The sequence below is a fragment of the Erinaceus europaeus genome, chromosome 8, assembly GCF_950295315.1.
Source record: "Erinaceus europaeus chromosome 8, mEriEur2.1, whole genome shotgun sequence".
Lineage (NCBI taxonomy): Eukaryota > Metazoa > Chordata > Mammalia > Eulipotyphla > Erinaceidae > Erinaceus > Erinaceus europaeus.
This window is the reverse complement of record NC_080169.1, coordinates 106,863,301-106,890,178: the sequence shown is the minus strand read 5'-3', so window position 1 is coordinate 106,890,178 and position 26,878 is coordinate 106,863,301. Positions and strand designations below refer to the sequence as shown.

General features: G+C 40.1%; 1 protein-coding gene across 11 annotated transcripts in view; it reads right to left on the bottom strand.

The window, feature by feature from the left end:
* Positions 1 to 2,043: 2,043 nt before the first annotated feature.
* The window catches only part of CALD1 (caldesmon 1), a 235,695-nt gene continuing 210,860 nt past the window's right edge, over positions 2,044 to 26,878 (bottom strand). For 8 of the 11 annotated variants that reach the window (XM_060196626.1, XM_060196620.1, XM_060196621.1 and 5 more), the window contains 7 exons: positions 24,040 to 24,180; positions 22,421 to 22,464; positions 22,178 to 22,259; positions 19,774 to 19,911; positions 16,498 to 16,593; positions 10,182 to 10,262; positions 2,044 to 4,294 (listed from right to left, as the gene is read on the bottom strand). In XM_060196626.1, the coding sequence (XP_060052609.1) occupies positions 4,286 to 4,294; positions 10,182 to 10,262; positions 16,498 to 16,593; positions 19,774 to 19,911; positions 22,178 to 22,259; positions 22,421 to 22,464; positions 24,040 to 24,180 (591 nt within the window). In that variant the 3' untranslated portion in view covers positions 2,044 to 4,285. The remainder of the gene's footprint in view (positions 4,295 to 10,181; positions 10,263 to 16,497; positions 16,594 to 19,773; positions 19,912 to 22,177; positions 22,260 to 22,420; positions 22,465 to 24,039; positions 24,181 to 26,878) is intronic. The other 3 variants (XM_060196623.1, XM_060196629.1, XM_060196624.1) reach the window with 2 other exon arrangements.

The following is a 26,878-nucleotide window of genomic DNA, read 5'->3' as shown; positions in this document are numbered from 1 at the left end:
TTAATCTTATGGGCAGGAGATCTAGATTCACAATTTCAAGCTCTTTTAAGAACCTCAAATTTCAGCTCAAATAGTCCTATATTCATATGCAGAATTACTATGAACAAAGGTCTTTGGATTTAACTATAGTTGCCAGTACCTTGAAAATAGTACTATTAAACAAATGGGATGTACAGTATTTCTACTGTAAGAGACACAGCCTTGGGGAAAACGGGAGCAAGGGGCATTGTGTGACAACATAGAGAATGAAAAGGATGGAGAAGCACTTAATACTTATATTCTGAAGAGTTTTTTTTATTATTAAATTTTTTATTTAAGAAAGGATTAATGAACAAAAACATAAGGTAGGAGGGGTACAACTCCACACAATTCCCACCACCCAATCTCCATAACCCACTCCCTCCCATGATAGCTTTCCCATTCTCTAGCCCTCTGGGAGCATGGACCCAGGGTCATTGAGGGTTGCAGAAGGTAGAAGGTCTGGCTTCTGTAATTGCTTCCCCGCTGAACATGGGCATTTGACTGGTCGGTCCATACTCCCAGTCTGCCACTCTCTTGCTCTCTTTCCCTAGTAGGGTGTGTCTCTGGGGAAGCTGAGCTCCAGGACACATTGGTGGCGTCTTCAATCCAGGGAAGCCTGGCCAGCATCCTGGTGGCATCTGGAACCTGGTGATTGAAAAGAGAGTTAACATACGAAGCCAAACAAATTGTTGAGCAATCATGGATCCCAAGCTTGGAATAGTGGAGAGGAAGTGTTAGGGAGGTACTCACTGCAAACTCTAGTATACTTCTGCTTTCAGGTATATATTTTGCAGTAGTTTATGGATACGTGTGCACATAAGCTCTCTCTCACAGAAACTGGTGTATATCTAGGTTATGGGACTTTGTTAGAAAGTGAACTACCTGAGATGAAATTAGAGTGTACTATAAAAGGAAAGGTCTCACCTGAGTAATGAAGCTGAAGGGTTGTCATTCCACACGTGAAGTCTCTGGACACAGTCTGAGGTGAAGCATGTTGAGGTGGCAATCGTTGCGTTGGTTAGGTTGTGATCGGCGGATGCAATATTATTTGGTTTGGATTGGGAGATGCATACGGGAAAGTGGGCCCTATCCAAGGGTTCCAGGACTGGGGGAAGTAGGGGCTCTATAGTGGAGATGTGAGGCTCCTGCTGTCTTAGGGTTCCAAAAGACCATCGATAGTTAATGTTATCATCACATTATTTGTTAATTGGGTTAACTTTGAAAAGTCCTTTTGTTATGGTTTGCTGTACAGTATCTCTGAAGAATTTTTATAGTCTCTCTCTCTTTTAATTTATTTATAAAAAGGAAACACTGACAAAACCATAGGGTAAGAGGGGTACAACTCCACACAATTCCCGCCACCAGAACTCCTTATCCCATCCCCTCCCCTGATAGTTTTCCTATTCTTTAACCCTCTGGGAGTATGGAACCAAGGTCATTGTGGGGTGCAGAAGGTGGAAGGTCTGGCTTCTGTAATTGCTTCCCTGCTGAACATGGGCATTGACAGGTCGATCCATACTCCCAGCCTGCCTCTCTCTTTCCCTAGTGGGGTGAGGTTCTAGGGAATCGGAGCTCCAGGACACATTGGTGGGGTTGTCTGTCCAGGGAAGTCTGGCTGGCATCATGGTAGCATTTGAAACCTTATAGTCTCTTTTTAACCTGTTCCATACATATTTGTCACTTGTTTATCTGAACAATTTTTAGTATCTTGTTAGAAAATTATCATGATAAGAAGTATTAAAATTTTTTATTTTCACCAGAGCACTGCTCAGTTCTGGTTTATGGTGATGGGGGTGGGGGTGGGGATTGAACTTGGGACTTGGGAGCCTCAGGCTTGAGTCTGTTTGCATAACCATTATAATATCTATCCCCACCCAGTATTTAAAATTTCTGAGATGCTTTTTTCTTCTTTGAAGGGTGAAATGAAACCCACTTTGAAATATGTACTTTTCTGTCATCTTTATTGTAACAGATAGAAATCTCATCATAGAGTACATGAAAATAAGCCAGGCAATGACGACATTTGGAGGAATTCCATTTATTGTGGATGCATTCTCACAATACATATTTATTGCAGTAATCAACTACCAGTGAAAATTATCAAGTGTTAATGAATTTGTTTGGCATGGCAGTTTCACAGAACATGCTAGTCACATTGCAGTTTTACCTCTTCAAGACAATAAAGAGAATTGTAATCAGACAAGGAATTTATTTTTCAAGAGATTAAATCCAAACTGAACAAAATTTTACTCTAAAACTTATTCTATCCAAATATTGGAATAGAAGTCAGTATAGGTATATTCTCTTTTCAACCTTAGGCTTTCTAGAATAATATATAACAGTGATCAGGAGAAGGACTTATCCAAAAGTACAGTAAAACAATGTCACCCTGCCAGAGGCCTTAATCCAAACTTTGAACCATTTTGTTGTCATGATGGGAATCAGTGTTCAGTCAGGCACAACATGTAAATTGTGGTGCATCTTGTAGACTCATATCTACTTTGTCATGAGAGGGTGACTTGGATAACATTGGTGGTTTTCTTCCTTTTGACCCAGCTGGGTTAAAAGCTGGAGGATTCAACTACATTTTACTGGCTTATGGGGGAAAAAAAAAGGTTTTGGAGGGCTTCAATTACTCCAAAGCCAATTCTGCCCTGACTAGCTCATCCAAGGAATATACTGTAGATTAGAAAGTAGTTATGTTTCTTAGAAGGCAGACCTCCTTCATTGCAGTAGAAAGTGAAATTAAGACAATTTTGGTTAAGTCAACTGAGGTATAAGTTTATATAACTATGATACATGTATACCTCTAGAGTAGACCATATTTCCAAGACACTCAAATACTCCTTTAAAATCTTTGAACAGATGAGCTTTTATTAGCTAAAATTGAGAGCTGATTAAAAAAAAAAAACTCTTGGAGAAAGAAATTCAAGCAAGTGACATGGTTTTGAGAGATCAACACATTATCTGCTTATGACAAATACTGAGGCAAAAGGCAAAAGAGTTTTAATTAAAAATGTTTAAGTATATTAAAGATGGGAGAACTGTCATGATTCTTTGCTTAGTTTTCTTCTCTGTTTCCAGACATAAGACAAGTTGGTCTCTGAATACCCACACATGGGATTCCTATCTGCACAACCTCATTAAAGTGTTTTCCTTAAGTTTTAAAGAAGGAAGAGACACCAAACATTATCAGGGTCAACCTATTGCAAACTACTTAAAAATAAAATTTTGAGCAAGCTTTGTGTTTGATTCAAATAACAGAGTTAGTGAAAATTCTCCCTGAACTTCAAAACTGCTTTTAATTAAAAACTAAACTCATTTTATAGACATGCCAACTTGTCTTGACACTTCTCTTTTCTTCCAGGTTATTGGGTATTGGAAACACATTAATACCTACTCTGCCATGTTTCTCCATTGGCAAATATGACATAATAATATAATATTGTGATTTTTACTTTTTAAAAGCTGTGATATTGGCTAGTTCAAGGGCATATTGCTAAATATAATAATAGTCTAGCACATAGAAAAGCTTTCTACCATTAATGTGTTTGTATATGTGTATGCACATACATACATAATCAGGTCATCTAATATGTGGTTCACTATCACTACTCAAGAAATCCACAAAGCAACCAACCTAAAGAAATCAGTACCACTGTCAGCTAGCATCATAATCCAACTTAGCCATCAGCATGACAAAAGCAATAGCTAAACAGTACGGTTTTTTAAAAAAGTAATCACCACTGCAGTACATCAAATCAGAATTGGTTTGTTTTCAGAAAGTGTTACAATCGCCTACTAAGATAATTTCTTCCATGCTTTATTCTAAAGTGCAGAAATAACATGACTTTTGTATTGAAAGCAAAACCATTACGACTCTTTTTCTTTTTTTTCTGGAGACTACACATATTTCCTCAGGCAATTTCATCTGGAATCTTCTTTTGTTGACTTCCAATGGGGCTGGTGTTACTGTCCAGACATAGGCTTCTCATCAGTAGAAAAGTATTTCACAGCATGGGTTTCTTTAGAAACAGATTCCTGTGCAAACGCAGTACTTTGACCATGACTATCTCTAGACTGTGACTATTAAATATAGTGATCATATACATGGGTTTACTGGGATGATAAAAAATAAAAACAAAAGGAAATTAACCCAATTTAGTAAATTAACATAAATATAAAATAGAGAAAAATGAGCCCTCTTTAACTGAGCTGGTCCAGCATCTTGAGCGGTTGTCTTTGGGTTCTTTCTTGAATTGTCTCAAACCTGCTAAGAGAAGAGAGTTTTAAGGCAAGTCACAGTATTCCAGACAACTGTTCTCTGTCAGAAGAAAATAAAAAGCAATCCACATTTAGGTGGCAGGAATACAGATTTATGACAGGGAAGATGACTGCTGACATTCTATTCAGAAATATCTCACTTTAGTCTACCCTTCTTCAGTTGACTTTTTTTTTGTCTCTTTGTAGTCCTTTCCCTCTTTTATTTTTATTTTTATTATTTATTTAAAAAATTTTAACTTGATTTATTTTGTCTTACAGAACAGAAAAAATTAAGAGGGAGTGGGAGGTTGGGTAAGAAAGACAAAGAAACACCTGCAGCCCAGCTTTCACCACTTGTGAAGCCTTTCCCCCTACAGGTGGGGATCGGAGGCTTGAACCTGGGTCTTTGTGCTTGATTAATACATGCACTTAACCAGGTGTGCCACTCTGCCCAGTCCTCCCCTTCCTCCTTTATTCATCTTGAACTTTTTTTTTTTTTTAAACTTAACTGTGTCAAACATTCAGTGCTATTCTAGAACAGAAACACATAACTGAATAGCTCAGTTTCCGTTCACCTCAAGGCATCATGGTGAAGATGGAATATGCTTATCTTTACTCTTCCTTCCCCCATTTTTAACCTAGTCTTCTCTATTTCTTCCCTCTTATTCCAGAACTCTTATCCTTGAAACACCCCATGCTTACAGTCTTAGTTGTATTCCATCCTCCCTGCTGAGGTATTAACAATAGCAAAGTACTGAGAATCTGCAATTTCAAATGTACTACATATGTTCATTTCAGAGAAATAACTGCTTCACAAGTGATAGGTCTGGCATTGTGGAGGAAAGGAGTGCATTAACCTGTTCCCTTTTGGGTTATAGTATTACTACAGAGAGATTTGCAAGGTCTAGACTGAGGAGATAGGGCTACTGTATATGAAAACTCACTCTGCGCCACCTTATTGCACAATTCCAGACATGCCACCCATGCTGGACGTGTGTGGTGTTTAATGAACCCTATCGCTGCCAATCAAATCTTCTCCCAGCCCCCTTTCCACAATTCTAGCTCAGAAGAATGTTACTTGCAGGTGCTCCATTTACTTATGTTGATGGATTATGGGCAACAGACTTCCCCTACACAGAAGACTGTATCAGAATTTAGACTGTCGTTTCTGAAAAATCAGAGACACGGGGGGGATATAAGGACTTAGACCAACAAAAGTTTATTCACTTATTTATTATTATTATTTTTTAATATCATTCATTTAAAAAAAATTTAAAAAAATATTTATTTATTCCCTTTTGTTGCCCTTGTTGGTTTATTGTTGTAGCTATTGTTATTGTTGTTATTGATGTCGTCACTGTTGGATAAGACAGAGAGAAATGGAGAGAGGAGGGGAAGACAGGGGGGAGAGAAAGACAGACACCTGCAGACCTGCTTCACTGCCTGCGAAGTGACTCCCCTGCAGGTGGGAAGCCGGGGGCTCGAACCAGGATCCTTATGCCGGTCCTTGCGCTTTGCGCCACCTGCGCTTAACTCGCTGTGCTACCGCCCGACTCCCTATTCACTTATTTTTAACAACCTAATGAATAAGCTCTCCACTGCCACCCATCATGAGACAAGGAAGTTAAAAAAAAAAACTTTACATGGTTTGTTGGAGAAGTATGGGCACATTATTGCATAGAAAGACATAGAAAAGGTTGAGGCCAGGTGGTAGTGCACCTGGTTGAGTGCACATGTGACAATGTGCAAAGACCCAGGTTTGAGCCCCCAGTCCCCACGCACAGAGGGAAAGCTTCATGAATGGTGAAGCAGGACTGCAGGTGTTTTTCTGTCTCTCTCTCCTTCCCTTCCTTCTCAATTTCTGGCTGTCTCTACCCAGTAAATAAATAAAGGTAATAAAAAAACTAAAAGAAAAGAAAAGAAAAACAGAAAAGCTATGACTTAGATAAGAACAGCCCAATTCTCTTAATTTTTAATTTTTATTCATTTACTATTGGACAGAGACAGAGAAATTTCGAGTGGAGGAGGAGCTAGAGAGGGAGTGGGATAGACAGATACCTGCAGTTCTGTTTCACCACTTGAGAAGCTTTCCCACTGCAGGTGGGGACCAGAGGCTTGAACCTGGGTCCTTGCGAATGGTAATGTGAATGCTTAACGAGATGTGCCACTGCCTGGTTGCAATAAATTCTTAACTGCATATGCAATCCAGAAAAAAGGAATGTGGGACTAGGAGATAATTAACAGGAAGAAAACACCTCATCATTAATGAGGTCTTGTGTTGGAGAGTCAGCACTGCAGGAACTCGGGGAGGTGTGCCTCTTCTCTCATTTGATCTAAGTGTACAGAATGAAAATAAAAATTGGGCCAGGAAAGTGCCTCCATATTTATAGTGTATACATAAAACCCTGGGTTCATTCCTTGGCACAGCACTTGAAAACACAGCAAGCTATCAGCATATTAAGAAAACACAGCAAGTTAGCAGCATGTTAAGAGTACATGTTCAGATCTAACTGCCCAAGTTTCACTCCAGACCTTGTTGTGTGACTTTATCACTTCCCTCTCTCCCTCCCTCCCTTCCTTTCTTCCAAGATTTTATTAATGAGAAAGATTGGAGGGCAGAGAGAACTATAGACATCACTCTGGCACAAGTGCTGCTGGGGACTGAACTCAGGACCTCATGCTTGAGAGTCTAATGCTTTATCCACTGAGCCATCTCCCAGATCATGACTTTGCTATTTTATACCTCTGGTCCTTAGCTACAAATGAGGGTAATCATGTCAACATGATGGTTGGAATATCAAAGGGATTAATTTAAGATATGAAAATACACAGTTACCTTGTATGTAGTGAATGCTCACTAAGTGTTGTTGGCTTACTGAGATGATTTTTCTTAGGCACTTTCAATATATTTAGCAATGATTTAGAAAAATGAATGATTTACAAAAGGCAGTTATTGTGACATGAGGGCAACTTCTCAGCAGACACCCATGATCGGTGTCTGCTGAATTGACAACTGATTTTAAATAAAGAGACTGGGCTCGTGGTTTTTATTGGAATGTTAAGAATCAATACGGAGAGAAGATGGAGTATTACAAATACACACTAGGTGGCAGCATTCGACATAAGGATTCATGGGGAACTTTAAAAGGGAAGTAGTTCTCCTGCAATCTTTGGGTGGCTTTTCAGGCTTAAGTTTAATAATATGAGTAAGTGAGTCTGTCTTTAGGAGTTCAAAGTTAACCCATAAGCAGACTTATGGCTGGTCTCTTATTCACCTTTCTCTTTTTGTTTTTTTCTTTACTAAAGAAGATGGGGGTTTATTTGAAATGAGGAAGGTGTACAATTATGATTTGAATTAGAGGATAGGAGTAGATAGCATAATGGTTATGCAAAGAAATTTCCATGCCAGAGGCTCCAAACTCCCAGGTTCAGTCCCAGGTTTAACACCCTGCCCCACCATAAGCCAGAACTGATTAGAGCTCTGGTAAAAACAAAAAAGAGTTGAATTAGTTCACAGAATAAGTGACTTTATTCACATTTACAGTTTTTTTTTTTTTTTTTTTTTTTAGTGTGATTTACTTATGTAGTGAGAGAGAACAAGCACCACTTTGGTATAGGTAGCTAGGACTGAACCTGGGGCTTCTCACATGCAAAGAATGTCTTTTATCTGCTGAACCACGGCTCTATTCATAGTTTGAACATCATTAGATATGGTCTGGAGTCCATACACTTTGAGTAGAAAGCCCTAAGAGGAGAATTCCAAGTTTTACTCTGTGTTTTTCTGTTAGTATTTGGACTAGACATGGAATATTGCAACAAGGCCACGTGTGTGTGTGTGTGTGTGTGTGTGTGTGTATGTGTTTTGAGAGGGCCTTGGGGATCCAATGCACAATGCTGGAGGAGGAACTAAATTGGTGGTGGGAGGGGTGTACAGACCTCTATCATGAAAAGATAAGAAACTGTACCTAGACAATAATTGTCTGCTAAATCAGTATTTTCCTAACAAAACAATAGTAATAAAAAAAATTCTAAGTGTATACTAACACCATCCAAGTCAATAAGGGCAAGAGACTGGCATACTTTAATGATGGCTTACTAACAGGCCACCTCATCCTCCGGGCCCTACTCAGGGAATCCTGGGATTCCAACACAGCCATGATGGGCTTAGACTTCTAACAGATACCTCTCTCCACTGTCACTGGTCATCTCCATCAGGAACAACATAATGGACTATACCATAACGGTGGTAGGGACTGCTCCATTCTTGGAAGGGAGGTTAGACCAAAATCCTCTACCACTTGAGGAAGATGGGTCTGGCAATGGGTGCAGCCTAGAATGTTCATTCCTAGCTATGACCACAGACTGTGAGCTCAGACCTACAGAGATGCAGAGGTTACACAGGCTCCTGCACTGAATCTAGGCCCCAAATCAAGTCAGTGAGGTTTACAATTAATGGTATTTATATACATTTCCCAGATTTGGGAGCTACTCTCTTTCTTGATCCAGCTTTCATGTCCTATTTCCAACTCTGACACCATCTCCCCAGACAATACCTTTGGCCCACCTGCATGTTAGCTGTCGGGCTCAGGCAAAAATTAGTAAAGTCATGGGCCCCTTGGAATATACCTAAAATGGAGCTACTTTTTTCAAAATGGACACCCCCAACTCTCATCTGCTATATCTTGCCTTTGGCTTCCAGATTATTAAACAATTTGTTCTTCTTTATATTTCTATGCTTTTTCAGATACCAAGTTGCAGATGCTACCATGATGCCAACCTGACTCCTCTGGGCAAACGACCTCACCAATGTACTCTGGAACCCAGAGCCTTACCTCACTAGGAAAAAGAGAGAGAGGTAGGGAGTATGACTTGAGCTGCCAATGCCCATGTTCAGCAGAGAAGCAATTACAGAAGCCAGACCTTCCACCTTCTGCACCCCATAACAATCCTGGGTCCATACTCCCAGAGAGATAAAGAATAAGAAAGCTACCAGTGGAGGGAATGTGATATGGGATTCTGGTGGTGGGAAATGTGTGGACATTTACCCCTCTTATCCTAAGGATTTGTTGATATTTTCTAATTTTTATTTTATAAATAAATCAAATTAAAAAACTCTAAGTGTGGGTTGCTGCTGATAAAAGTTTAATTTGCAATTTAATTTCAAATTAAAATTAAAATTATAGAAAACCTATATCTACTACTCTGAAACTAAGCTTTTCTTCATCCTTAAAAGCTTTTCTGAGTTGAGAATAAGAACAGAAAGGGGAAACACAAAGTAGAAGTTGGAATGGGTTTAGCAAAAGACTCTGCAGGGGGAGGAGAGAGGGCTTTGAGGTCGTGGCACACAATGGTGGAGGAGGACTTGGGATGGGGGTGACAGTATTTTACAGAAAATCAAGGAATTTTTGCCCATGTATCATGTATTTATTGTAAACCATCAGTCCCCTCAATTAGAAAAAAAAAAACTTTTCTGATTTGATTAGAGATATTCATACATGTGATTTTAAAAATAGTGAAAAATAAAAATGTGTCAAGATCTGAAAGCAAAAAACAAACAAACAAATAAATAAGGGAGGAGGAGAAATAAAAAGAGAGAAATTCAAGCATCCCTTAGCTTTCTTTCACAGGGTAGCAAGTTTTGTGTAACTTTATTCTCACCACTATGGTGTTTCCAGAATGCCTTACTGGGATCCATCCCATGGATTTAGACTATGCTGTAGGACTTACAAACCTGCAAAGCTAACAACTCCATGAACTTCACCTTTCACTGTACTGTGTGCAGGTTAATTAGAAACTGCTGGCAATCATTGAGATGTCTCATTTGCCTCTGGGCATATCATCGAATGAGCCACAGTGGGAAAAGAGCCCATAACATATCAATGCTCTTAGGTGATTACCTTAGTGGGCGAGGTGACCTTATCCACAGATTGCTTTTCCCAGAGGTTCCTCTTGCCAGATACATCTCCTGGCCTCAAATCCTAATGAAAAGAAAGCAGAAAGATAAATGGATTGGTGACCAAATTTTATCTTCTGACCAGGTCTAAATAAACCACATTTGACTGAATCAGATTCTTACATGATACTCTTCTCCTAGGGATTCACAATGGATGGGGGTAAAGGTTCATTAGCTGTTGTTGGTTTTGTCTAGAACCTGACCTGTGTTAGGACGTGAGGATGGACTAGGACTATGCAGCAACTAGGTCCCAAACATCATCAAGGTCTTATACATCAACAGCAAGGGCTTTTCATTGATCACTAAGATTGGAATATCAGCTGAATTAATATTATGTAGCCTCTTTTTTTGTTGTTGTTGTTGTTGCTGCTTGTATTTACAGAAATAAGCCTGTTTAAATGCTTGGACTCATAACACAACTATGTAACTTTTTTTTTTTTTTTTAAGAAACATCAGTATCCATCAAGCAGTGTGGCCAATTTGTTACTTCCTGTGTTATCTGAAGTGAACAGATTTAATAAACTCCTTTGGGGCTGGATAAGCACCTCCTTGCCTGCAGGCGGCTTTCTTTCCACGCCCCTTGTCTTTTAGTCTTTATGACTTCAGTGCACACGGGGCTGCTTCCCAAATGCCAACACTGCCCACTAGGAGACAGGCCAGAGGTTTAGAGGGCTGACACCCTAAGGAGCATCTTCCAGTGCCTACTTAAGAGTTCTGGCGCAAGGATATATCTCAGCTCATGTCTCTGACAAAGTAATGGCAAAACATGTGTTTTCATGGCAGCTTCTGGGTTTCCTGGTGGTCATCTCAATGCCCATGTGGTAACTTTCCAAAACATTCTTAATACATTTTTCCCCATCTCACTTCCACCATGCTTTGTTTTCCAAGTACATCACTCTCAGTCACCATCTTAATGTCTGCTCCCGAGCAGTCCAAACCAAAACACCTTTCTAATTGTATTTTCCTCAGAACAAAATCATTTTGTGTTTCCTGAGGGACAAGTAAGTAACTGAAAAGTGTGTAAGTAGAACTAGCCTATGAAAGTAAATATTTACCACAAATTAGATCCATAAGAGAAAGTGACAGTTGGTGACATATGAGGAAATCTTGGGAAGAAAATACTAAAATATGATCAATAATAGAGAGTCCTGATTATTTATGACCTCATAACTAATTTGACTTGGATAAGGATTCAAATTTCTTTTCCCATTTACTTTTCTTCCAGCACTTGCTTACATTAGTATTTGGCAAAAGGGAGTTCGCAGAAAATAAATGTGCTTTACTGAAATAGTAACATTTATTTTGGCAAACATGCTTCTCATTAGGAAGCCTAAGTTAATAACAATTGCATATATTCATGAACACTAATCTGAATGGACATATTTTTGATAGATAGTATTGAGATCTCAGTGGTTAATATGCACTGGTTAAATGGTACCATGTGAGGCATTTCAGATTTGCCTTAATCTTTCTGGATATCTGGATTTCCATTGTGGCATGAATTCCTGATATTCTATTAGAGTTACACCTATTTAACTTGGAACCAGTAAGCAACAAATCAGATTGTTTTTAAGAGTTCCACTGCATTTGCCAATGTAAGTAGGAGCTGCCAAATTGTCTGGAATACTGTTTTAACAATTTGGAGACTATAATTAGGAACATACTAATGGAAGCTCTGGAAAGGTGACTATTACTACTTTATTTGCTCATTTCATACAAGACAAATATTTTCTCTTTCCCACGAATGTCCCATTTTTCTTAAATCTTGACTAGGAATCTTTCCAAATTGATAAGTTGGCATTTTTAAATCAAAGGGGGGAAACAGAAATGGAATTACCTGACCAGACTACATTTTAGAGAAAGACCCACTCCGGAGGAAGAGGGAGAGATGGAGGCAGGAGAACCAGGTTTCCAGTCAAGCAGAGATCAAAGAATGAAGAAGAGAGTGCAGCTGAGAAAGACATTGTTCGGCTTTCTTTCTTTCTTTCTTTCTTTTTTTTAAACAAAAAGAAAGACAAATTAGCATTTTCATTGCTATTGTTCACATGTTTTGTAGACGCAAAGAATAAGCACACCAGGTAAGACAGACACACTCAGAACTAAATTTCAGTTGCAAAATTGCCCAGAAGTTCCTATAAGTTTCATCCACAAATGGCAGGAGATGCCCTAAAAATGAATCTGGTTGAAATCAATGTTTAGTTTTTAAAAAGTTAACTTTCAGGGATCTTGATTCATATGTATTTTCCAGACTATCTCGAGTACTTTTAATTTACAGTGCGTATGAAAATGACTGCAGAACTAGCAGGAGAGGACAGTTTTCTTCTTCAGTGATGTTCAGGGTTGAATGAGCTTTCTTTGCCTTACTCCTTCCTTTTTTTGCTTAGGGTTTCACTGGATGAGGGCCGTTTTGGTAAAATAACTTTCCTCTGATTGTTCCTTCAGAGCCACATACTATACATCTTCTGCAAACAAAAACCCAGACTTTCCGATCTCACCCATTGTCCCAACTCTAATAAGGCTTCCTATTTGTTGTCTTCTTTAAGTAAGACTCTGACATCTGACCAGAATTTCAAGGTTGTCAAACTCAGACACCTGGCATGAAAGGCCATGCTGGGAACACAAATGCCTAAAGAAGCTTGGTATTAAGAAAAAAGACAGGGCCCGTATACACAGTTGAGAGCACACTTTACCACATGCAAGGACCCACATACAAGCTTCCGGGCTCCCACCTTCTGGGGTGGGGGGGAGCTTTATGAGTGGTGAAGTAGTGCTGCCAGTCTCTCTCTCTTTCTTTCTCCCTTCCATTTCCATTTCTATCTCTATCCCAAATAAAATATATTTTAAAAAAGAATTAACACATTAAGCAGTGCATGCCACCACACCTCAAAAATGTGTCTGAATTATTAAGAATGAAATGTGGAAGCTGGGCTTGGTGAACCCGGTTAACTCAAAGATGTTCACAGGATTTGGGTTTGAGCCTTGTTTCCCATTTCCCATCTGTGGGGGGGGGGGATGCTTCACAAGCGGTGAAGCAGGTCTGTAGGTATCTCTTTTTCTCTCCCTTGATATCTCCCTCCTTCCCTCAATTTCTCTCTATCCTATTAAAAAAAAAAAAAGCCACCAGGAGCAGTGGATTAGTAGTGCAGCAGGCACCAAGCCCCAGTGATAATCCTGGAGACAAAATAAATAAATAAATAATAAAGAAAGAAGAGAAAAGAAAAAGAAAAGGACCAGATGTAGGAAAAACAGTACAGGGCTTAGCTGCAGGCCAGTGGGGTGCAGACCCCTGGACAAGATTCTTGCCTGGCTATCTTTAAAAGCTAGATTCCAGGGAGTCAGGCGGTAGCGCAGCGGGTTAAGCACACGTGGCACAAAGCGTGGAGGACCAGTGTAAGGATCCTGGTTTGAGCCCCCCAGCTCCCCACCTGCAGGGGAGTCACCTTCACAGGCGGTGAAGCAGGTCTGCAGGTGTCTATCTTTCTCTTCCTCTGTCTTCCCCTCCTCTCTCCATTTCTCTCTGTCCTATCCCACAATGACTACAACAATAAAAACAACAAGGGCAACAAAAGGGAATAAATAAATAAATGCTTAAAAAAAAAAGCTAGATTCCTAGACTTCTTTTTGCCAGTTGAGAATTTTTGGCTTTATATTGTTTTACTTGCATTTTCAGGATGCTTCTGCTCCTTTCTACACTTCAGAACTATTTTTCTTTTACCCTCCAGTATGTAGGAGGTTCCTTCTTGTCATTCTGGGTTCATTTGGATTCTGCCATGTGATGGATAAGGGTCAATGGGGGCCCAGTTGTTGGCCCTCAGGGTCTGCAGAGCACAAACTTACATGGTCATGCAAAAGGCAGATATAAAGGGATCTTTGTTTTTTTGGTCTCTTTTACAGATGAAAAGCTACTTTGTTAGCTTAATAAAAACAACAACAACAACAACAACATTAAAATGTAAAAGAAAAAAGAGAGGGAGATAGAAATCAAGAGAGGAGGGGTGATAGAGAGGGAGAGAAGCAGAGACACCCGCAGCACTGCTTTGCCATTTACCTTTACCTTCCTCCCTGCAGGTGGGGTCTGGGTTTTTCTAGAACTGGGTCCTTGTACATTGCAACATGTGTAAAAAGAACTCTCAATTTTATTTTGTCTTTGTAAATTGGAAAACCTTTACTGCCACTGGGATGAAACAGGAGGCCAGTAGATGCAATAAAATGTTCAGTAGCACAAAGACCTTGGGATTTGGAAAGTTGAGTAGTTTTGACAGTTGAATCTATCTACCTCTCTTTCTCAGGCACCAACAAAATTATAAAAAGCAAATTTATCGGGAGTCGGGCGGTAGCGCAGCGGGTTAAGCACAGGTGGCGCAAAGCGCAAGGACCGGCATAAGGATCCCGGTTCGAACCCCGGCACCCCACCTGCAGGGGAGTCACTTCACAGGCGGTGAAGCAGGTCTGCAGGTGTCTTTCTCTCCCCCTCTGTCTTCCCCTCCTCTCTCCATTTCTCTCTGTCCTATCCAACAACAAAGACATCAATAACAACAACAATAATAACTACAACAATAAAACAACAAGAGGAACAAACGGGAATAAATAAATATTAAAAAAAAAGCAAATTTATCAGAGAAAACTCACTTAATATGGAGCAGGGGATTTCATAACATTTCTTCATTATAATGATTAGTGTAAGGCAGGTATCATTCAGTGAAAAGGTTAAATATTTTTATGTTTTTTTTTTAATCTTTATTTGATAGAAACAGCCAGAAATTGAGAGGAAGGGGGGAGACAGAGAGATAAGGAGACAGAGAGACACCTGCAACACTGCTTCCCCTGTTTTGCCCCTGCAGGTGGGGACTGGGGGTTCAAACCCAGGACCTTGCACACTGTAACGTGCACTCGACCAGGTGCGCCACCACCTGGCCTCAAGGTTAAATGTTTTTATAGTAAGATAGCTGCATGTCATAAGAAAATATTACATTTCCAAAAATAACATTCACAACTAGTTTTTATAGTTCCCAGTCTTATGATTTTTTTAAAAAATGGCTTTCCTTTGGAGGTGCTGACAATAAAATTATAGCAGTTATTTCTAACAACTACCTAATACCCATATTTTGGATTCAGCTATAGAACTTAGGCAAATGAGAAAATATGGGGTCAAAAATGCCAATACACACATTTATTTTCTTTTGGAATATGTATAGAGGTGCTTTTGATTTATAAGTGACTCAAAAAGTCTGACAATTTCACTTTCAAATTCCTAGTAGTAATAAAGAGTATAGACGCTAAACAAAACACATCAGTGAAGAGGCTCAATTTGAATTGTCTCAGCCTTCTGGTGAATTACTGCCCTGGAGTAGAGAGACAATTTGGTTGCATTTTGCACTTAGGGGATTTATGAGGTAGCTGCTCTAAACAGTTTTCTCCAACTGTGAATCCTCCCTTTTTTTTTTTATTATTCAACTAAAAATAGAAGATCTTTGTTCAACAATTTGTTTGGCTTTGTATGTTAACTCTCTTTTTTAGCCACCAGGTTCCAGATGCCAGCATGATGCTGACCAGACTTCCCTGGACAGACAACCCCACCAATGTGTCCTGGAGGTCTGATTCCCCAGAGCCCCACCCCACTAGGGAAAGAGAGAGGCAGGCTGGGAGTATGGACTGACCTGTCAACGCCCATGTTCAGAGGGGAAGCAATTACAGAAGCCAGACCTTCCACCTTCTGCATCCCACAATGACCTTGGGTCCATACTCCCAGAGGGTTAAAAAAAAAGAAAGCTATCAGGGGAGGGGATGGGATATGGAGATCTGGTGGTGGTGGAAATTGTGTGGAGTTGTACCTCTCTTATCCTACGGTTTTATCAAAGTCTCCTTTCTTTAAAAAAAAAAAATTCCCTTTTGTTGCCCTTGTTGTTTTATTGTTGTAGTTATTATTATTGTCATCGTTGGTGGATAGGACAGAGAGAAATGGAGAGAGGAGGGGAAGACAGAGAGGGGGAGTGAAAGATAGACACCTGCAGACCTGCTTCACCTCCCCTGCAGGTGGGGAGCTGGGGCTCGAACCGGGATCCTTCTGCCAATCCTTGCGCTTTGCGCCATCTGCACTTAGCCCGCTGTGCTACAGCCCGACTCCCAAAGTCTCCTTTTTTAAAAAAAAACAACAGGAAGAAGAGCTATCAGTCCTGAGCTAATGGATGGTGTGTCTGCTTCCCTCCGCAGCTTGGAAGCTGAAAAGTCAAAGAAACTCAGAAAAACCGGAAGTCACTTACTGAAGGTTTGGGAGCTGGTGACTTGTTACCATCTGGGGTTTTGGTTAACCATTCGTTGATGCGGCTGGAGACCCCCACCTTCAAGCCAGCAGTTTCCTATAAAGAGCCAATCATCCAGCATATTAAAGGAAGTACCTTTACCTGGACAGAAATATTAGAAGCAGTTTCCAAATACTATGATTTCTTGACATATTAAGCCTCACTTAACACCAACCATTCATCATTTTCACATCTTGAACCAAATAAGCTGGATATTGGAAGACTATGCCATCTTATTTTATTTCCCTTACACCTCACTCTACCCCATTTCCAAGGGGTGATGATTAATCTGAGGAACCTTATTTAGAAGCTGGGGCCAGAGTTTAGAGCAGAGACTAGTCTTATGAACACATTCTGAGTTTGTTTTTTGTAGTTATTGCAAGAAAAATTAAGAGTTACCTCTTTTTGTTGCTTTTATTACTAAACAATATTATTTTCAACAAGAAAGGAAAAAAAAACACTAGGTGAAGCCTGGAGTGGGTATGGTGTTTTGCAGTAAAGGATTCTGGGTGATGAGGAGATGGGAGTGGGTGGGTAGGTGGTGGGAATGGTGAGCAGATACCTACCTTGGGGACATGAGAGATTGTACCCATGTGCTGACAACTGTCCTGTCAACTGTTGTTTCTCCAATAAAACGTTAGAATGCAACAAGAACATTTGGAGTTTACTTCTGTGAATGGTGAGATGAACTCATCCAGTTTAATTTCTCTGCATGTTTCAACTCAACTTTCTCAATATCATTTGTTGAAAAGACTCTTCTCCATTTAATCCCCCCCATACCAGAAACCATGAATAGTTTAGAGGAAAACACTTGCAGAATTCTTTTCAATCTCAGTTTTACAGGTATCTTCAATGACTCAAATATATTCCCATGGAAACAGAAATAAAAATAAACCAATGGGACTACATCAAATTGAAAAGCTTCTGCATGGAAAAAGAAACCACTACCCAAATAGAGAGACTCCTTATAGAATGGGAGATCTTTTTATGACATATGTCAGACAAAAGGTTAATAACTAAAATATACACAGAGTCACCGAGCTCAGAAACAACAAATAAAACCACAACAATAAACAACTCTATCCAAAAGTGGGTAAGGGATATGGACAGAACATTTACCAAAGAAGAGATCCAAGGGGCCAACAGATATATGAAGAAATGCTCCAAGTCACTGACTATCAGAGAAATGCAAACAAATACAGCAATGAAATACCATTTAGTTCCTATGAGAATGTCATATATCAGAAAAAATAGTCTTAACAAATGTTGGAGAAATTGTAGGGGTAAAGGAACCCTCCTGCACTGCTGCTGGTGGGACTATAAGTTGGTCCAATTCCTGTACAGAAATGAACCTATCCTATGGCCCAGCAATTCCTCTCTTGGAGAAATATCCTAAGGAAACAAGCACATCCACCCAAAGAAATCTGTGTATACCTATGTTCATAGCAGCACAATTTGTAATAGTCCAAACTTAGAAGCAACCCAAGTGTCCAGCAATAGATGAGTAGCTGAGAAAGTTGTAGTAATATACACACAATGGAATATTACTCAGCTATTAAAAATGAAGTGCCTTCTTTACCTATTTTGGATAGAGTTTAAAGGAATCAAGTGAGATAAGCCAGAAAAAGAAGGATGAGTATGAGTATGAGATAACTTCAGTCATGGACAGAATTTATGAAATAAGAACAGAAAGGGAAGACACAAAGTGAAAGCAAAACGTGGACTAGTTAGGTGTATTTCACCAAGGCAAATGACTCTGGAGAAGGAAGTCAGGAGGAGGTTGGGAAGGTTGGGAAGGATTTCAGGTCCTGGGGCATAATGGTGGGAAAGGACCTAAGCTGGGGGTGAGACTGTTTTGTAGACTCCTATCATAGCAAGACGGGAAATTGTACCAATTGCTCCACCGTTCAAGGAGTTTTCCATATTGTGTCAGGACTCTAACTCAGTCTCATGCATACTAAGGTGAGGAATCTCCAAATCCCTTTATTTTATGATCTTGGAGGTTGGATTTTTTTTTTTTTTAATTTTTGTACTTTATGTTTTTTATTTTGTGGGGATTTTGTATTTACTTACTGACTTATTTATTACTGAGAGATTAATGGTTTACAGTACAGATTTCAGCACTAGTTACCTACCTCCATTTTTCTTTTGAGTATGTAAAATGAAGAAACACTGGGTGGGGGAGACCACTCAGCAGTAACGTGCATGAAGGAGGCCCCAAGTTTATTTCTCAGCTGTGGGCGCGTGCGCACACACACACACACACACACACACACACACACACACACACACACTCACACACACACACACACACACACACTCACACACACTCACACACACACACACACACACACACACACACACACTCACACACACACACACACACACACACACACACACTCACACACACACACACACACACTCACACACACTCACACACACACACACACACACTCACACACACTCACACACACACACACACATACACACACACACATACACACACACACACATACACACATACACACACATACACACACATACACACACATACACACATACACACATACATACACACACATACACACACATACACACACATACACACACACTCACACACACATACATACACACACATACACACACATACACACACACACTCACACACACATACATACACACACATACACACACATACACACATACACACATACACACACACATACACACACACACACACACATACACACACACACTCACACACACATACATACACACACATACACACATACACACATACATACACACATACACACACATACACACACATACACACACATACACACACATACATACACACATACATACACACATACACACATACATACACACACATACACACACATACACACACATACACACACACACTCACACACACATACATACACACACATACATACACACATACACACACATACACACACATACATACACACATACACACACATACACACATACAAACACATACACACATACACACACATACACACATACACTCACACACACATACATACACACACATACATACACACATACACACACATACACACATACACACACACACTCACACACATACACACACATACATACACACATACACACACATACACACACACACACACACACACACACACACACACACACACACACACACTCTGAAAGACTGAAATAACACACCCTGTTTGGTGTGCCTGAAGCGGTGGGGGATGAAAACACATTCCCTTTCTCCCACATGCTTTTGATATTGCGTACACCTTCGGCGGGAACAGGAAGATCTGAGGCTGCTGGCTTCGTAGGTCTTGCAGATTTTGTTCCCTGGATCGGGTGGGTTAGATTTAGAATTAATGCAGGTCAATTTGTTCTTGTATAATTACAGTGAGTTTGTCTTCCTTGACATGGTGGTTTGAAAAGTTTCACTATATAAACATTTCCACTATGTAAACACTTTCACCAAAAGTGAGAGTCTTGATTTCTGTTCTAAAGCTACATGCTGACATCAGTACTCAAAATAGCCATAGGTCTATATCAGAGGATTCTTTCAAAAGCAAAACAGGCTTTTGATTAGAGCATTAGTGACTGTTAAGGAGACATTCTGCTACATTTCATCAGGATAGCAGATAGATACCTTCTGTATGCGTAGTACATATTAGACTCCAGGGATATAAGGGTGACTCCAGACACTCTGCTCTTTCAGCTGCATTTTAACAGGGTTACATTTTCATAGGGGAGACCGATAGTGATTATCCACACAAGAATTTATTTCACATCGTGTTAAATGCTATGAAAGATAGCTTCATGCTATAAAGCATGCCAAAAGAGCACAATGAAAGAATTATACTTAATGGAGGAAATATTCCAAGAAAGTTCCATTTAGACCTAGATCTGGATAGCTTGGAAGATGTTAAGTGAAACAAAGGAGCAAATGCCATTGCATGCAAAATTAACAGCATATACATAAACCAGGGAAGCCCTAAAAGACTGAAAAATGAGATAACATGGAGAACATACTGGAAGAAGGAATAATGGATGCAGGGAAAAAGGTGTGCGTTAGAAACATATTTCAAGTGGTAGCATTGATCATGTCTAGATTTGTGTCATTTCTGTCTGAGTCTTGCTTTGTGGCCTATGTTGTCCAGGTGGTCAGTCAGGATAAGTGACACTAATGGTGACCCAGTATAAGCAGTTTCTTCAGACTCTGTAATGTCACTGTCATGGCTTCATTAATTTTCTGAGAACTGTAATCAATTCTGCTTTGGAAAAGAAGTATCTTTTAGCGGACACTTGAACTTGTGAGAATGACTTCTAGAGTATTAGGACTTGGCTGCTTATTTGAGATGTCACTCAGACCTCTCTCTTATTCCCTCTTGTCGTTTGTGAACTGTTTTATAGTTATTTCCACTCTGCAGTACAAAAGAGAAGAGAAAGTCAAATCAACTGATCTAATTACTTTACAGCAGGTGTTCTGATATAGAAGGCTAAAACCAGTGAGCTACGTCTACACAAAAGAGAAAAAACAATCACATTTGATCAAAGATAACATTCCTTCTCAGTGCCATGTTACTTGGAAATGCACATTTTTTAAAGGTAGAATTCATAGGCCAACTGAATGGAAAAACAGTTGATATAAACAGAAACATAAAACTATAATATATATATATATATATATATATTTTTTTTTTTTTTGGCCCCAGGGTTATTGCTAGGACTTGGTGTCAGCACTACCAATCTACTGCTCCTGGCAACAATTTTTTTTCCATTTTATTGGATAGGACAGAGAGAAATTGAGAGAGGAGGGGGAGATAGAGAGGGAAAGAGAAAGACAGACACCTGCAGACATGCTTCACTGCTTGTGAAGTGTCCTTCCTACACGTGGGGAGCTGGGGACTTGAACCTGGATGCTGTGTGGATCCTTGTATTAAGTACTATGTGTGCCATCACTCAGCTCCCTAGACTCTTTAAGCATTTAAATTGTTGATGATAAAACTCATGTCAATTGTATCATCCCTATATAAATTTTCATGACTTCTTTTAGTTGATAATAAAAGTTTATATAAACAAGAAGATTACTCAAATTTATAAGGAGATTTTAAAGAAAAATTCACAAGGAATTAATGAAAATATACATATACATGCCTATAAGCATATACATAATATAAATATATACTAATTAGCTTACATATTGAGACAACAATATCTTCATTAAAGAATCCTCAGGCTGAAAGTAGTAAACTATTAATTTTTTCTGTATTTTTCTTCTCTTTGATCTGTTAAAGTATAGTAAAGCATTACCGATAATGTAACACACTAATGTGTCCATTGGTCTTAATTATCCTAATTGGGATGCATTGGATCGACCTTCTCGTGGTGCGTCCCATGAGTACCCATTCTTGGGGAAACTGACGATCCTTCCTAGCCGACTGAATCCACATGGATCCCAGTCACTTTCAAAGCCAGCAACAAGCAGCTCCTGATAGCTTTCAACCTGACACTGTTGACTGGCTACGGAAGAAGGGCAAACGCTAGAAGAAGAAGAATTATCCTAAGTGTTTCCATGGCCCCTCACTAAGGGATCATCTCTCACCTCAATTGCACTGGTATACTGCTCCAGTCTGCTGTCAATCTTGGAGACCACAGCTGCTTGATGAGTTGATTTGACACCACTGCTAAGAAAATAAATACACACACACACACACACACACACACACACACACACACACACACACACACAGAGGCATGTAAACACGAGAGAGAATCTTCTTATACGTATAATGTTTGATGTGTTTCCACTGAAAAATGACCTTCCACTGAAGAATCAGCCACTTACCTTTTCTGCACAGACTTAGTCAAAAATTCTGCTCTCTCTTCTATCTAGGAATTAAAAATAAGTGTCCAGTTAGTATCAGTTCATAAACAGTGTGAGAAGGAGTTGTGCATAACAACTCTGTTAGAGGTAAACTATACAAAGGCATTTGATAATGAGACTCAGGAGATGAAAGACATAATGGCAGAGTATAAAGTCCATATAGAAAGATGGTGTCCTAGAGGCAGATTAAAAACTACATGTTAATAGACTAAAACACTGCTGAGCTAATATAAATCTGTATCAGAATTACTCAGGCATGGAAGTCTTTTGGCATAACCATTGTGCTATCTCTCTCAACCAATAGCTAAACTCTTTAAAAAAAAAAAAAAGAGGGAGAAAGGCACCTGCAGACCTGCTTCACCGCTTGTGAAGCTTCCTCCCTGCAGGAGGAGAGCGGGGACCATTTTTTCCATTTTGTTGTTATTGTTATTGTTGTTGTTTGATAGGACAGAGATAAATAGAGGGAGGAGAGGAAGACCAAGAGGAGGAAAGAAAAACACACACGAGGGAGTCGGGCGGTAGCACAGCGGGTTAAACGCACATAGTGCAAAGCTCAAGAAGCAGCGTATGGATCCCGGTTCGAGCCCCCGGTTCGAGCCCCCGGCTCCCCACCTGTAAGGGAGTCACTTCACAGGCGGTGAAGCACGTCTGTAGGTGCCTGTCTTTCTCTCTTCCTCTCTGTCTATCCCTCCTCTCTCCATTTCTCTCTGTTCTATCCTACAATGATGACATCAATAACAACAAAGACAACAAAATGGAATAAATAAATAATAAAAAATTAAAAAAAAAAAAAAGAAAGAAAGACACACACAGGCGGTAGTCAGCAGGTTAAGCGCACTTGGCGCGAAGTACAAGGACCAGCATAAGGATCTCGGTGAGTCTCCAGCTCCCCACCTGCAAGGGCATCGCTTCACAGGTGGTGAAGCAGGTCTGCAGGTGTCTATCTTTCTCTCCCCCTCTCTGTCTTCCTCTCCTCTCTCTATTCCTCTCTGTCCTATCCAACAATGACGACACCAACAATAAAGCAACAAGGGCAACAAAAGGGAAAATAAATAATAAAAAAATTAATAAAAGAAGAAAAAAAAAAGAAAGACAGACAGGTGTCTTTCTGAAGACCTGCCTCACCGCCTGTGAAGTGACCCCCTGCAGGTGGAGACCTGGGGGCTCGGAACTGGGATCCTGAACTTTGCCATGTGCACTTAACCCGGTGTGCCACCACGCAGCCCCCACTAAACTCTTTATATAATTCATTATCCATCTTATAAACTCTAAATGTTTCCATTTGCAATTTCTCAAAGCAATGAAAAAGATACTTGGGTAGCATGGGCCAGTGCAATCTAGAGATAATCATCCAGTGACATTTTAGTGGGTACCAGAGCAGCTTAGTGGGTAAGTAGCAGCTACATCTATCTCCACTTTCTCTACTTTTCACTGTGGAAAAACAAGGAAAAGCTGAAAGAAGAAACAAATCAAATTGATGCCAGAGCTTCAGAAAATCAATTGTCAGACAAGGAGTTAAAATCAAGGTTCTGTCATTTTTATATCAGAGTTGTTACAAGAATATTTCCAGGAAAAAGTACCTTGAGAGATGAACCTTTAGGAGTGAAACATTTGAAAGGTTTCTTGTCATCTGATAAGCTGTCTTCTGGCATCTTCTGACGCTTCTCGGCAGCTTCAGCCCTCCGCCTTTCAATCTCTTCCTTTAGCCTCCTTTTTTCTTCCTAAAAGAGAAATAACAGAAAGGGCATCATCATCAGCTTTAAGTAAAAATAAAAAGGAAATAAATAAATAAATAAATAAAGAAAGAAAGAAAGAAAGAAAGAAAGAAAGAAAGAAAGAAAGAAGTGCTGTTGGGGAAAACCATGAGTCTATGAGGAAGAAGATCCAGGTTCTAGACTGAATGTTACCTGGTCTCAAGAATGATCATTAGCAAAACCTAGATATACACCAGTTTCTGTAAGAGAGAGCATATGTTCACATGTATCTGTAAACTGCTGCAAAATATATACCTGAAAGCAGAAGTACACTAGAGTTTGCAGTGAGTACCCCCCTAACACTTCCTCTCCACTATTCCAAGCTTTGGGTCTATGATTGCTCAACAATTTGTTTGGCTTCGTATGTTAACTCTCTTTTCAATCACCAGGTTCCAGATGTCATCAGGATGCCGGCCAGGCTTCCCTAGACTGAAGACCCCACCAATGTGTCCTGGAGCTCCGCTTCCCCAGAGACACACCCTACTAGGGAAAGAGAGAGGCAGACTGGGAGTATGGACCCACCAGTCAAATGCCCATGTTCAGCGGGGAAGCAATTACAGAAGCCAGACCTTCTACCTTCTGCAACCCACAATGACCCTGGGTCCATGCTCCCAGAGGGATAGAGAATGGGAAAGCTATCAGGGGAGGGGGCGGGAAATGGAGATTGGGTGGTGGGAATTGTACCCCTCCTACCCTATGGTTTTGTTAATTAATCCTTTCTTAAATAAAAAAAAAGAAAGGAAATATGGGGAGAAAGATTATCAGAAAATGTCTTACGTTATTTTTAAGAGCCTGGAATTAAAAAAATAAAACTGTGAAGAAAAAAAAAAGAATGATCATTAGAAGTTGAGTCTGGGGCTGGACAGTGGTGCACCTGATTAGGCACAAATGTTACCATGTGCAAGCACCTGGGTTTGAATTTCTGTTCCCCATCTGTAGGGGGATGCTTCTGAAACAAGTATTGCAAGTTGGCCTGCCTATCTATCTATCATCTATCTATCTATCTATCTCCCCCTTTTCTCCCAATTTTTCTCTGTCCTATCAAAATAGGGATTTAAAAAAAAAAGGAAAAAATGGCCACTAGCAGTGGTGGATACCTTGTGCAGGCACTGAGCCCCAGAGACAACCCTTGTGAGAGAAAAAAAAAGATTGAGTTCTTGAGTCCACCTGCCTTGTTCACACTGTGGCATTTCCACATCCCAACTCTGTAACATTGGCTAGAACATTTACCTGTTCTGTGCCTAAGTTTTTGTCATTTGTAAAGTGGGGATAGTAATAGCAGCCATTGGAGAAGACTGTGATGAGAACTGAAAGAGGCAACTCTTGTAGACTGCTTTGTCTAGACAGCACGTAGTCTGCTACTCACCATTCTGTCATTTTTTATGACACTAACATTTATCCACATGCAGAAGAAATATTCCTTCTATCTATTTCCTGGGAGAGTTGTGAAGAGATGAGGTAACATGCAAGGGTATGGAAATCTGCACTATTGTATTCGTCAGGTTGTATGATGGATAACTGTGTGATTGTTCTCGACTCAACTTGACAAAGATGAAATGATTTTGCACTGTAGTGGTGAAAACACATATGTTTACAATCTGTTTCATTAACCCCATCCAGGCCCTCTTTTCCCATCTAGAACACTCTCCCTTGTATCCTCCCTCATGGATAAAACTTTAGAGCTCTGATCAAATTTCACATCTCCTCTGAATGATTTTCTCAACTTGTGTAGCTTTTTGAAGTTTTCAAACTGGATAGAGTAGACGCTTCACAAGGGGCAATTACATAACTCAAAGTAAAAGTGCTTAATAGCCCTCCATAATTACTTAGACATAACAAGCCAGGGATCATAGTTGAAGTGACTAAAGAAGGCATCACAAATTCTCTAATCAAGGGAGTCGGGCAGTAGCGCAGTGGGTTAAGCGCATGTGGTGCAAAGCCTAAGGACCAGTGTAAGGATCCTGGTTTGAGCCCCAGAAGCAGGTCTGCAGGTGTGTCTATCTCTTCCCCTGTCTTCCCCTCCTCTCCCCATTTCTCTCTGTCCTATCCAACAACGGTGACATCAATAACAACAACAACAATAACTACAACAATAAAACAACAAGGGCAACAAAAGGGAATAAATAAATATTTTTTAAAAATTCTCTAATCAATCAGACATTGGCCAAATTAGTTTAATAATCTAGCAGAAAGGCCCAAAGAAGACAGACCCCCCCTCCACCCCCAACCTAATTCTGGTTGGGTATAAATAATGACACTCAAAGCTTTAACAGCTAGGAGAAAGTCTAAGGTCATCAGATATAGGACTACAAAGGCTGGATAAATTCAAGAGACCGGCTCACTTACTAATGGCCTTTTTGGTCAATATCACACCACTTCATCATCTGGGGCTCTAGTCAGGGAATCTTTGGATTCCCCCCCCCCCCAAATATGATGGGCCTAGACCTCAAATAGATCCCTCTCTCCACCATCAGTGTTCACTTCCATTAGGAACAGCATCACAAGCCCTCTTGTGGGCCTTTCCAGAACCTTGTTCTCACTATAAAGTAGCAATGGTGGGAACTGCCCTACTCTCTGAAGGGAGGCTGGACCATCCTATTCTGCCACTCAAGGAAGACTGGTCCGTTCCCAACTGTGACAATAAAGTGCAAAGTCAGACTGACAG